At 37.4% G+C, this 13,443-nt stretch overlaps 1 protein-coding gene across 5 annotated transcripts in view; it reads left to right on the top strand.

Annotated features, from left to right (window-relative positions):
• The window catches only part of LOC149153887 (uncharacterized), a 403,197-nt gene that overhangs the window by 63,164 nt on the left and 326,590 nt on the right, over positions 1 to 13,443 (top strand). For 2 of the 5 annotated variants that reach the window (XM_089438319.1, XM_089438321.1), the window contains 3 exons: positions 157 to 486; positions 1,217 to 1,384; positions 2,615 to 2,807. In XM_089438319.1, the coding sequence (XP_089294445.1) occupies positions 157 to 486; positions 1,217 to 1,384; positions 2,615 to 2,807 (691 nt within the window). The remainder of the gene's footprint in view (positions 1 to 156; positions 487 to 1,216; positions 1,385 to 2,614; positions 2,808 to 13,443) is intronic. The other 3 variants (XM_089438320.1, XM_089438322.1, XM_089438323.1) reach the window with 3 other exon arrangements.

Genomic DNA, 13,443 nt, shown 5'->3' with positions numbered 1-13,443 from the left:
TTTTCTTTGTTCATTCCATGTTCTCCATAACTTTCAGAGGTTTCTTGGCTTAAATTGTATCTGTCTACATTTGGTTGATGTATCTATTCTTGGTTGATTTTGAAAAGCTTCCTATGAAAACCAAACATTGATTTCTGTGTTATGTTTCCGTCAAAGATCCGAGGTGATTTCGTGCTTGTTAGCGGTGACACTGTGAGTAATATGTCTTTGAGACAAGTTCTGCAAGAACACAAGGAGAGAAGGAGAAAGGACAAGCTTTCTGTAATGACCATGGTGGTTAAGCACACAAAGCCTTCTTCTGTTACACATCAAAATCGGCTTGGAAATGATGAGCTGTTGTTAGGAGTTGATACAGAAACCAAACAACTATTATATTATGAAGACAAGAAAGATTATGGTAAAACACACCAGTGTTCAGGGAACATAATGCTTGATCAATCAATTGTCACAGATAAGTCAGCTGTCCAGCTGTATAACGATCGTCAGGTAGTTTCTCTAATATTGTTTTAAGCTTACTATTCTAATTTCCTTGATTCCAGGGAGGACTATGATTGTGCAGTTATTTTCAATGCAATAATTTACTTATAATTACTTTTAGTGACTAGATTTGGAAGTTGTATTGGATTGATTTGATGATTTTGGTTTTGTATAACTGCTTCTGGTAAAATGCTTTATTTTATGTTATTATTGCTTATGTATTCTGATGTCAATTATTCTTATCTTGTATAGACAATTGTTTTTTCTTTTATTATTTTATTTTATTTTTATTTTGAATATTAAGAATTTTGTTATATATTCTGGGGTTAACACATTGAACAACATGTGAAAGATCTTCCAAAATTTTAGATCTTTAGCATTTGATGGAAGGGAAAAGGTTTTTCAATTTTTTTAACTGGACACTAGCTCTTTTCACTTTCTCAAGGAATGAATATGTGTATATCAGAAGAGTTCTTTCAATGTCTGACTAATGTATTAAGTTGAATGATCTTTGATAGTTTTGAATCTTGATGCACCAAGCTTTCTATAATGAGTTATTCTATGTGGTTGTTTATTGGGCTTTTGACATTTTGTTATTAAGATTGTTTCTGTTACCTTAAAAAGTTAAATTCCTATAGGCTATAATAAGTATACCATTAAAAAATGTGAGCTGTTAGGAAGAATTTGGGAGAATTTGAGAAAGTCACAGTGAATTCTAACTTTTGACAATATTGTTCAGGATTGCTTCATTGATATCTGCTCTCCTGAAGTGCTCCTCCTCTTTACCGATAATTTTGACTATCAACAACTCAGGCGTGACTTTGTCAAAGGATTGCTTAGTGATGAAGTATGTAAGCTAAACCTCTTCTGGCAAATGCTTTGGCTGTTGAGCTGTACTATACACTTGGTATGCACAAAAAGCAATTCAATCTTCGAAGGTGACAGCAGTATCTATATTCTATGTTGTCCTAAAATATTAATGGAGATAGCTTTGTGAGGCATGAAAGATTTCTAAAGTAATAAATTTGGGGAGTTGCTTAAAACATGGTTTCCTGCTTCAAGGATGCCAAATATGTTTTCAACAGAAATTCCTGTTTTCAGAGGATAAAATATGTTTTACTCATCTGCAGTTTTGTATCCTGTTTAGATTTCAGGGGACTGTGCTTTGTACTTTTCAGTTTGCCTTTTTTTTAAATATTATTTTCTTCTCAGATGGAAAATTTTGTTCATATCTTAACTTAGAATACATTTTAGTTTCAGGTCATCTTGGTTTTTATACTGTACAGTTTATAATTTTTGATTGAGACAACTTGTATCAAATTTGTGTAGTAGCTTTTGTTCTTTCTTTACCAAGAGTATAATCAGCTTGACTTACTATTGTTGATTGTCATATTAAATTTTTTCATGTAGTCACGGCCTCTAAATGCTTAAGCAATCTTTTGTTGCATTCTATCAGCTTTATATATTGATAATTTTACTACATAATCCTTATTTAGAACAAGTCCATCTTTTAGTTGATAATTTTGCTACATGACCTTCAGTTTCCTTTTGGCTCTAAAATATTTTTCTCCTGAGATGAATTTTTTTATGTTGATGCCTCAATTTGGAAACCATGTTTTAGTTTCAGGTCATCTTTGTTTTTATATGGTACAGTTTCTAATTTTTGATTGAGACAAGTTATATCAGATTTGTGTAGTAGCTTTTGTTCTCTGTTTACCAAGAGTATAATCACCTTAATTTTCTTTTGTTGATTGTCATATTCAAAGTTTTCATGGAGTGATGGCCTTTAAATGCTTAGCAAACTTTTGTTGCATTCTATCAGCTTTATATGTTGATAATTTAACTGCATAAATCTTGTTTAGAACAAGTCTATATTCTCTTTCTATCTATTGTTCTAACTGATCAATTCACAGCACATAAATTCTCTCGGTCAAATGAACACAAACTCAGAAAATCTGATTTTGCTTGCAACACAGAAGCATTTGTAGCTGTAGATAATACATGTTCCAACATTCTTTTTTTCTCTTCCTCTTCCCTTTACTTTCCAAGAGTTGGCAATAGTCATGCAATTCATTTGTTGGCTTTGCAAATTTTACTTTAAATGTATTTTTAAACTTTAGACTGGTTCTGCGTCCAGGTTATGGGTTATAAAATCTTCACATACGAGATTCATTCAGAGTATGCTGCACGAATTGACAATTTTAGAAGTTATGATGCTGTCAGCAAAGATATACTTCATCGATGGGCATATCCCATCGTACCAGATATCCCATTTTCAAGAAATGGTCCTCCAATAAGACTAGACTCCGAAGGAATTTACAAAGCAGCAGGTTAGTCAAGGAAGTTTTTTGGGATTTTGTTTTTCCTATTAAATATCTTTAAATATTCTTAACTGAATGGATGGTTATTCCTTTGTTTAAGTTATCTTTTAATTGTTTGGTGTAGCCCGAAAAAATGGATAGGGGAGTCACCGAGTACACCATGATGCCAGACGGAGCCCAAGGAATCTTTGCATTGTTAGAAATTCATTTGAGCTTTCTTTGTAAATGTTGCTGTCATGTGGTCAACATGAGAAAACATTTCATTCTTAATTGTGCATTCAAACACATAAACATGACACTTGTATTGTAGTATTTATGATGGTACAGATTTACCCATTTTTCACTCGATGTTGCAAACATTGTATTGATGAATAAATTGCCGAGGTCAGGAAACAACTTATCAGTAATATCAGGGAAAACTTTTCAAAATTAAAAAAATGTTGAAAATGTAGCGAGCAAGGTCTTTTAGCTTGTGCCTTAGGCAATGAAGACCTTCCCTTGTCCTTCTCCCAGTTTGAGTGGGAGCTCATAGGATAGACTTCAGTTGTGTGAGGTACTTTCCAGTATGTGGGATTAATCATCACGAGTTCATGCGTAGATTTGGAACTTCAGTGAAGTGGAAGTCTTCATCAATTTGACTACAAGATTGCTTGGCAGATCGAGTTCAGTTAGAACAAGTTTGGTCTTTAGTCTTGATTTAAGGAAGAGCAAGTTAGATCTCCAGTGTTGATTGGAGAGAGCACGAGTTAACAACTCCAGTGATGATTGGAAGGAGAGTGAGTAACACTCTCAGTTAACTCACTATCAAAGCTCGAGTTTTATATTTGAACTAGCCTAATTTAGTATGGATCGAATCTATAACGGAAGGATGAAGGGACATGTAAATTACATTGTTTTGTGCACAAAGGATTGTGACAAGACAGAGTTCACGAGCTAGTGTAAGAGAGCTTTGATTGTGGAACGCAGGAATTGTGTCCTAAAGAATAGGAGCACAAGGGCGCTAGGATTTAGGAGAATTGATTGTGCACATGTTGAGTGGAGCTGGGGTCCTAGAAAATAGGAGCTCAAGAGCCCTAATAAATAGGCCCTGGAAGTGCTCTAGGAAATAGGAGATCGATGCAAGGGATAAGGAGGCCAAGGAGGAGCAGAATTGAAGCAAGACAACAGGGTTTGCAGAGCAAGTCAAGGAAGCAGCGGAGGTCAATTACGTGTAAGAGTCAAGATCAAGTTGTGATCAAGGAAGGCCAATATCAATTGTATTAGCTGAGTTGTGTGAGAAGCAGAACGCTATCTCAAAGAGAGATAGAGTGCTTTGTAACAGATTCAAATACTCTAAGGACAATCAATAAAACAACCACATCAAGCAAACAGGTTTTCCCTGTTGGGTTCCTGGGAAAAGTGTGTCAATTTGTGCATGTGTTTTGTCTCTGTGTTTTTATTTCATTGCATATGAATTGTTAAGAAACTCTGGAAAGTAAACTAGTTTCAGTTTTCGGTTATTCTGATTCATCTAAGTAGTTGCAGAGTTTCATGGAAATTTAACATGGTATTGGAGCAGAGATTAGTATAAAGAACAACACCAAGTTGATCAATAGGCTAAAGTGCACATTAGTTAGGAAGGCTAGTGCTAGAGTTTGAAGAGTAGAGCAAAGCAATTGCTTGGATAACACTATGTCATTCCTAGGGCTAAGGTCAGATCACAATTTAGAGGGAGCCTCGAATTTCTGTGCATAGAAGGAGCGGATATATGTGGTGTTGGAAGATAATTGGATGCTAGAGTTTGTGAAGCAACAAATAGTACCACCTGCAGATGCCCAACAGTTGGCCTAGCATAACAAGATTGACACCAAGGCAAGGAGGATCATTCTTGAGGGGATCAAAGACCATATTATTCCTCATCTCCATGAGAAGAAAACATCATATGAGATGTTTAAAGCCATCTTAGATTTGTGTCAGGGTTCCAACGATGCTAGGAAGTTTGCTCTCAAAGAGAAGCTAAGAAGTATTCAGATGAGCAAAGTAGAGCCCATCATCATATATCTTTCAAAGTTCACTCACATTTGGGATGAGCTAGGTGGTGTGGGCGAGAGAGTCGCAGAAAAATACCTTGTGAGTCTTGCGCTTCTGGGACTCCATAAGTCTTGGTATGGTTTCCAAGATGCAATATGTGGGAGAGAAATTGTTCCCTTTTGGGAAAGGTTATGGAGTGATTGCATGCAAGAAGAAATTAGGAGAGGGACGAGAGATGGTAGATCGACTGTGAGAGGGGACGAGGAGAACTTTGCCCTGGCAGGTAAAGGTAGCAAAGCCAAGGGCAAGAAGGGCCAAGGAGAGGTTGAGTCCAATTAGAAGAGCTAGAAGAAGAAGAAATATCTAAGTAAGATGAAGTGCTTCCATTGCCATGAGTTCGGACACCATGCCACTAAGTGTCCTAATTGGAAGAAGGAGTCCAGTAAGGATCATGTAGTTGCATCAGCGGAGGTAGATGCATGTTTTGCCTAATTCGAGAAAGATTTATCATTGCTAGCTTGCATGGCAAACTCAACAGACAACAATGTATGGTATATTGATTCAGGTGCATCCTTGCATATAGACAAAAACAAGAAGAATTTTAGCCACCTGAAGGAGAAGGACATGTAGTTTTAGATTGAGCTAGGAGATGATGGCATGTATGTAGCTAGAGGAGTTGTTACTCTCATTTTTCAGGGGGAGTTAGGTAATCCTCTCCATCTCAGAGACGTCCTCTATGTTATGGGATTAAAACAGAATCTTGTTTTGATAACTACCCTTGAGGACAAGGGTTATGATGTCATCTTCAATAAAGGTAAGGCTTACCTCCAACACTTAGCTTTTGGATGTAAGAAGCAGATAGGTGCGAAAATGAAGAATCTCTACAAGTCCCAGGTAGAGACAGAGACAACCTTGAGTAGCAAGGTAGGAAGTGTGCAGAGTAGAGAAGTGATGGTTGAGGAGAGCAGTGTTGGAAACACTGAGAGGGCGGTGGGGTGAATCAATATTTCTTAGCAATTAGCAATTTATTAATCTTTTCAGAGCATTAGTCAATCTTCAGTAGCATTTAACATTAATTAGTATTAGATAGCAAAAGTGGTAAACAACACCATTCAACATGCACAATAATCAAGATAGCGGACACAAAGATTTTTAGATGGAAAACCCCCTCCGGGTCAAAAACCACCAAGCACTTCTTAATATTTGTTTTCCAAAAGAATAATTACATCAAGTTTTCAACTCCAGTTGAAGGAGGTTAAAACCCCTAGATTTACAAGCTCCAACCCGTGGGACGCTCCTATGCTCTGTTTACCAGCTATGTAACATTCTCACTACAACTTACATTAATTTCTATGCCCTAACCACAATTCAAATCTGCCAATTGTAATTTTAAACAAGAACTCATCAATTTGATACACAGAGACATACCTGGCTTCCGAGTTTGAGGTCGATCTTGTGCTGTTGTAGCTCCAATCTGCTCCAGTTACCAAATGGCCAAAACCTTCGAGCCAAACTAGGCACAATCTTTGTACCCAGCTCCAAATTACTTCCAATTTGAAGTAATTTGTTCCCCCGTGCCCAAAAGTCCCAAAAACAACTGCTCAGTTTTCCTTACTGTCTGTCACGTTCTTCCCATTCCCTTCTCTCTGTCTCCCCGTAAGAATCCCCTTCTGTTCTCCTCCATTCTCTTCTAATATCTCCCTTTCACCGCTTTTCATATAAGGGCTTTGAGTCGGTCACATGTGGTGCGTACCCCTGTGTCTCGGGTGCTCACATATGTTAGGTAGATAAGATTATTCATTTAATACCTCCTTCACGTTTGAGTGATTTTCCCTTTTTAATATTAAATTTAAAAGCTATTCAAAATTTCTTTGTAGTTATTTTATATTTAGTTCCTTTATATTAATAATCTAATTTTCTAGGAGATTCAAGCAACAGGTAAGTGCATTTTCTCTCTATTGTTTTTGAATTTTTATTACAGCAGTTTTCTTGTGCATTTCTTTGACAAATTTGTGCATTTTTTGTTTATTTTTTAATAGCATTCATGGCTCAATCAAGGGCAGCAGGGAAGGGGCAAAGGAAGGGGAAGAATGTCCTCATTGGAGATGCCCCTCCTCTCCCAATTACATCAGGGTTTGCTGCAAGTGTTCCCTCTATTGCAAGTGGTGCTACAACAAAAACTTCAAATGTTGAGGGAAGGCATCCTCCTCAAGATAACAAATATCCATTGTGGAAATATGTCACAAAAGAGCAAGGGCCAAGTAGCAAGGTGAAGGGAGGAGGCAATGTGAGTTGGAAATGCAACTATTCCAACACTAATTTCACAAGCACATATTACTGTGTGAAAGCTCATTTGTTGGCTTTACCAAGTTGTGGAATTGTAGCTTGTACAAAGGTGCCTTTACCAAAGAGGAAAGAAATGGAAAGAGAGTCCAATGTTGGTATGGCAAATGTGGCTGCAAAATCTAAAAAAACCAAGAATGATGACCCCCTTCCATTCTTGAGGAAAAGCAACAACAAATTCCCATTTGAGAGTTCTGGTGGTGGACAAGCAGCACAAATAAAAACAATTTCATTTGGTCCAATGGACAAGATTTTTCAGAAAGAGAAACGGGAAGAACTTGATCTCACCATTGCCTTTTTTCTATCAAAACTTCATATCCTTTAATGTTGCACGCTCACCTCTATTTATTGAGATGTGCCAAGCTCTAACTCAAGGGGCTCCATCACGGTATGTGCCTCTTGGGTTAGAGAAGCTTAGAACTACATTGTTGACGAAGGCAAAAAAAGAGGTGGAAAAAATGCTTGAGCATATTAAATCAGCATGGCCAACATCTGGGGTTAGCATTGTTTCTGATGGATGGACAAATCTAGCACGACACCCACTCATCAACTTCATGGTGTCTTCCTTGAATGGTCTAGTTTTCTTGAAATCAGTGGATGCACTTGGACAATACACGGATGCACAATATATGGGTGAGTTGTTTATTTAAGTCATTGAAGATTTAGGTTTTGATTCTTGTGTGCAAATCATTACATATAATGCACCTGTTTGCAAGGCTGCTGGCATGATTCTAGAAGCAAAATATCCACAAGTGTTTTGGACATCTTGCATTGTCCATTCATTGAACTTAGGACTTAAATCTATTGCTTCTGATGTGCTTTGGATTGGAAGCATTATTGAGGATGCACGACATATCCACAACTTTGTACAAAATCAAACAAATGCCTTCACTATCTACAGGGAGTACACCAATCTATCATTGTTGAAGATTGTAGATACACGGTTTGCCTCTTAATTCATCATGTTGAAGAGGTTGAGGGAGGTCAAGACTGCTCTTGGGGCCATAGTTATTTCAGAGTTTTGGTCTTTTTGGAAAAAGACAGATCAAGTAGCCTCTAAAGGAGTGAAGGACGCAGTGTTAGATGATGCTTGGTGGGAGAGGGTAGATCTACTTATTCAGATCATGGAACCTATCATTTCTTTGTTTGATTTGTAGATACAGACCAACCCATCCTAGGAGAGGTTTATGAGGGATGGCATTCCATGATTGAGTCTGTGAGGAGCATTATTTTACAGAGTGAGTGCCCCGAGTATGAGACATCATCAGAGGCGTTCTTCACCACCATACATGATATTGTTGTTAGCAAATGGGACAAGAATTACACACCTTTACACTGTTTGGCTCACTTATTGAACCCAAAATACTACAACCATGAGTGGCTGAATGGTGGACCATCCCACAGATTCCCTCCTCACATGGATGGTGAAATCTCATAGGGGAGGAAAGATGCATTCAGGCGGGTTTTTTAGGATATGGCATCCCTCGATGAGGTGGAGGATGCCTTTGCAGAGTTTTCTACTAGCACTGGTCGATTTGCAGGATATGATCTGATTAGAGACAAGGGGGCTAAGAAACCCTATTCTTGGTTGGAAAATCATGGGGCAACAAACCCTCCTCTACAGCAGTTAGCCATGAGGCTCCTCTCTTAGGTGACTTCATCCTCTTGTTGCGAGAGGAATTGGAACACATATGGGAATTTGTATAGTGTCAAGAAGAGCAGGCTTGAGCAGTTCAGGGCAGAGACAATGGTGTATGTGCACACCAACCTTCGTTTTATTTATAGGTAGAGGGATGAGTGGTTGAAGGGAAAGACAAAGATGTGGGATGTCTTTCCTGATGATATGGGTCTGGACAACAGTGTTGAGTTTGCATTGGCCAACTTGGATCTCAATGATTCAGTGCTAGAGCCTACCACATTTGATGATGGTGATACTGTGGAGGGGTCATCCTCCACACTAGTAGATGAGGAGATGACTTTGGATACAGGGGAAGAGGATGCAACAGAGGAGAGCAGTGGTGACCATGATGATGAGTATGGTGATGCTGATTTTGATGATGAGGATTGATGACTCATGAGCTACCTATTGCCTTGAGGCTTGTATACTTGTTTTGTATTTGCTATTTCTATTTGCCATTGGCATTGCACTACCTATGTAACAAATTTTGATTTTGATGACTTAATGAGAAAAGTACAGTATCTTTATCTTACTATCTTGTCTTTTTCCTATTGGATCATTGATGAATTGAATATGTATTATGATTTATCATTTATGTCGCAATTGTATTTGTATGCATAATTTTATTTGCATCATGAATGAGAATTTTTGTAAGAAATATCTAATTTTTAATATATATATATATATATATATATATATTTTAATCAAATAATATATAATGTATTTGAATGTGTCCTGTTTCGGGGGGTCAACATGTTTGTTTCTGACACTCGAATCCCTGTGTCCGTCGTGTCTCGTGTCCCCGTGTCAGGGGACTTAGTTTGAATAATATACTAGCAATATTAAGATGGTGGTATAATTAAGTGTTTCATAAATACGTTCATATCTACTTACCACTTAGATAATTAATTCATTACCTTATACTTGGGTATTTCCCATAATTAGTTAGTTCGTATACTAATGCCATGCATGCGATACATGCATATGTAGCTATCATATGCATGTCTCGTATACATGCTAATATTTCCATGTTCTTGATAATTTGAAGTGGGTCATTACATAGGTATTAAATGAATAATCCTATCTACCTAACATATGACTGCATCTAACATAAAAAGTGGAGCACCCTAGACATAGGAGTACGCTCCACTTGTGACCGACTCAAAGCCCTTATATGAAAGGCGGTGAAAGGGAGATATTAGAAGAGAATGGAGGAGGATAGAAGGGGATTCTTATGAGGAGATAGAGAGAAGGGAACAGGAAGAACATGATAGACAGTAAGGAAAATTGAGTAGTTGTTCTTGGGACTTTTGGGCACGTGGGGACAAATTACTTCAAATTGGAAGTAATTTGGAGCTAGGTACAAAGATTTTGCCCAGTTTGGCTGGGAGGTTTTGGCCATTTGGTAATAGGAGAAGATTGAAGCTACAACAACATGGGATCGACTTCAAACTTGGAAGCCAAGTATGTCTCTGTGTATCAAATTGATGAGTTCTTGTTTAAAATTGTAGTTGGAAAATTTAAGTTGTGGTTAGGGCATAAAAATTCATTTAAGTTGTAGTGAGAATGTTACAAGCTACAACCAAAAGGACGTTCCAACGCTCTGTTTACCAGCTACAACCAGAAGGACGCTCCAAGGCTCTAGAGTAAGGGTCCAACTTGATGAGTGCTCCAACACCCTGTTTACCAACTACAATCGGAAGGACACTCCAAGGCCCTAGAGTCAGGGTCCAACCTAACGAGTGCTCCAACACCCTGTTTACCTGCTGCTACTGGATGGTTGCTCCAATGCCTTGTGCAGGCTACTAGGGCTGCATGGGAGCGCCTCCCCTAAATTTGCTCTTGAAGCACGCTCCCTGGCTTTTTCGTAATTTTTTTCACAAAGATGTTCCAAACATATTTTTTTCAAAGAAACAAGAGTTTTTGACTATGACAACCTAATATTCAAGCCTATGGCCCTAGTTTTGATATGCAATTCATGGTAATGTTAAATTCTTAAAGTAAAAGTGGCATTCTTCGTTATGTTTCATTTTCATCCTTTTATTTAAATTTTTAACATTACCATGAAATGACTCAGGATGTTTGAGAGTGGTACCGACCTCATTGGATTTCGTATGGAGAAATTATAATTTTAGATCTCACTCAAAATCTAGCAAACTTGTCAGTTTTTTCAGGATTTCAGGATTGGGGGAATTGCAATGTTTCCATTGGATTTTGTCATGTACTAGGGTATGAAACTCGTCACGAGCAAAGTGACCATGCTTTTAAGTTTTGACAGTTAAAGCATCTAATTTTTGACATGTCTAGACAATGTTGCAAACATCTTGATAACATCCCGATTTTATCTCGAAAACACGATTTTTTGACCTGGCCGATGTTTGCCGATTTTTAAAAATATTTTTATGGTATCTTAATTTTGTCGATGTTTACTGATATTTTCTTGATTTTTACGATTTTTTGGTTTTCCGAACCCTTGTCGATTTTATCCCGATGCCGATGTTCGCAACATTGTGTCTAGATTCCCTTTATTTGATTTGAAAGCATATTTCTTTTTATTACCTTTCTTTATCTTGTCATAGGTTGTAAAAGTAGTAGGTTCTCCTTCTTCATGACATGAAATTCTCCCTTTAGAGATCATTCTGGCCTCCTCTTGGATACACTTTCCTAGGAGCTCATCAAATAAGGGAATAGTGTTTATGTTGTTGATGGTGGTGATAAAAGTCTCCCAAACAGGAGAAAGGCCTCCAAGCACAATCAGCACCATTTCTTTGTCAGGTACAACTTCACCAACTGTTGACAGTTGATTCCTGATTTTAGTCATTCCCAGGGAGTATGCTTGAACTGTCTTCCCTCTATTCATTTTCATGTCCTTCAGTTGATTCTTCAAGGCAATAATATGGTTCAAGTTACTAATTACAAACATGCTAATTAGTTTGTCATACAGTTTTTTAGCTTTCTTCAAACCAGAAACATAAATAATGAGATGATCACTAAGAGAATCAAGGATAATTTTCCTAGCTTTGATTTCACCCTTTTTATGTTTGGATTTGATAACAACACTTGAATTCTCTGGTGGATCAACTATTGTGCCTTCAACATACTCCAAAACTTCGTGTTCTTCAAGAGTGATATCTAGCCTTGCTTTCCATGGACTAAAGTTTGAAGCATCATTTAACTTCTCCTTTACGTTGAAGTAGGACGAAGTAATCTTAATAAAAGAAACTTCGGCAGTAAGTGGGGTCTCTTTAGGTGATCTCTGGTCTTCTTGGACTTGTCTTCACCAAGGCTCTGATACCATGTTAAAATCTGAAAGTTCTATGCAAAACTTTAAAAAATTCTTTGCAGAAACTTGAAAATTTTATGTAGAAAACTGAATGTACTTGCAGAAAACTGAATGTGCTTTGCAAATAACTGAATGGAACTGAATGTACTCAGCAGAATGCTGAATGTACTTTGTAGAAAATTGAATGTTCTATGTTGTTACAATTACTGAGAATGCATATTTCTTCTTCACAACTTTTCAGATCAACAACTGTAGATAGAACATAAACTTAAGGATCATATGAAAACAACCAAGCAAAAATATGAGACACTAAGAGTTAGGTCCAATGACCAGGGCAAACCCCACAACGGGAAAACCCAAATGATTATTCTCCTATTAGATTTCTTCAATTTTTCAGCAGAGTACAAAGAGAAAGAGAAAGAGAATGAATCAAGTCACCAATGTCTGATCAACTTGTAGCTGAAGTGCTCTTGCTCTTTTCTTGAAGATCTCCTCCTCTTGATCAGATCTTGTCCTTCACACTTGCTCCAGCTCTTCCCTTGCTCTTACTCTTCACTTGCTCTCACACTTCTCTTGCACACACTCAACACTAGTTCTCCTTCTTTACAATGAACATGCTACATCAATTCTCACTTGCTCTTTCTTAGATAGATGAGAAAGGAGATGAGTTACAAAATGAATTCATGCCTTGAGTCAATAATAAGAGAATCGAAATCCATGAGGGAGGAGTTGCTTGAGGATAAGTGCAACTCATCTCAAGAATAGAGAGAGAGGTACACATGTCTTGAGGAGCTACAATTCGAATTAAGGAGAGAGAGAGTTACACTTAGACATGAGATAGTATTTGGTGAGAGTTACAAATCTAATTGAATGAGGGAGTTATAAGTGTATTTAATGAGGAGGAGTTACACTTTTGCCATACATTGAATTAGTGAGGAAGAGTTACATTTTCTTAAGTGTGGAGTTACTATTTTATTCCAAGAGAGAGGTTCAATTTTCCAAGTGTTGGAAATAATACTGAGAGGTGGGGGTGAATCAGTATTAACAAATCACTAACTTTTTCATTTCCATAATCAGATTCATATACGCTACTTCAGTCAAGGGAACCCGCGTGTACATGCAATTAGCGTATATCTAGTAAACTTATGATTCAGTTAATCCATTATATGTTGATCTTTAATTAATGCATCAGAACTTCATTAACCATATAAATAGTAAAAAGGTGCAGTAAAATAGAATAGATCATCACACATAAGAGACACACATGAACACCATGATATAAGGTAGAAACCCAATGCGGGACAAAAACCACCTGCTGCTGTCTTCCTTTA

The sequence above is a fragment of the Pinus tabuliformis genome, chromosome 9 (genome assembly GCF_031772625.1).
Source record: "Pinus tabuliformis cultivar Carrire ecotype Pingquan chromosome 9, CPIR1, whole genome shotgun sequence".
NCBI classification, from domain to species: Eukaryota; Viridiplantae; Streptophyta; class Pinopsida; order Pinales; family Pinaceae; genus Pinus; species Pinus tabuliformis.
The sequence above is the reverse complement of the archived record's forward strand: the minus strand, read 5'-3'. Positions and strand labels throughout refer to the sequence as shown.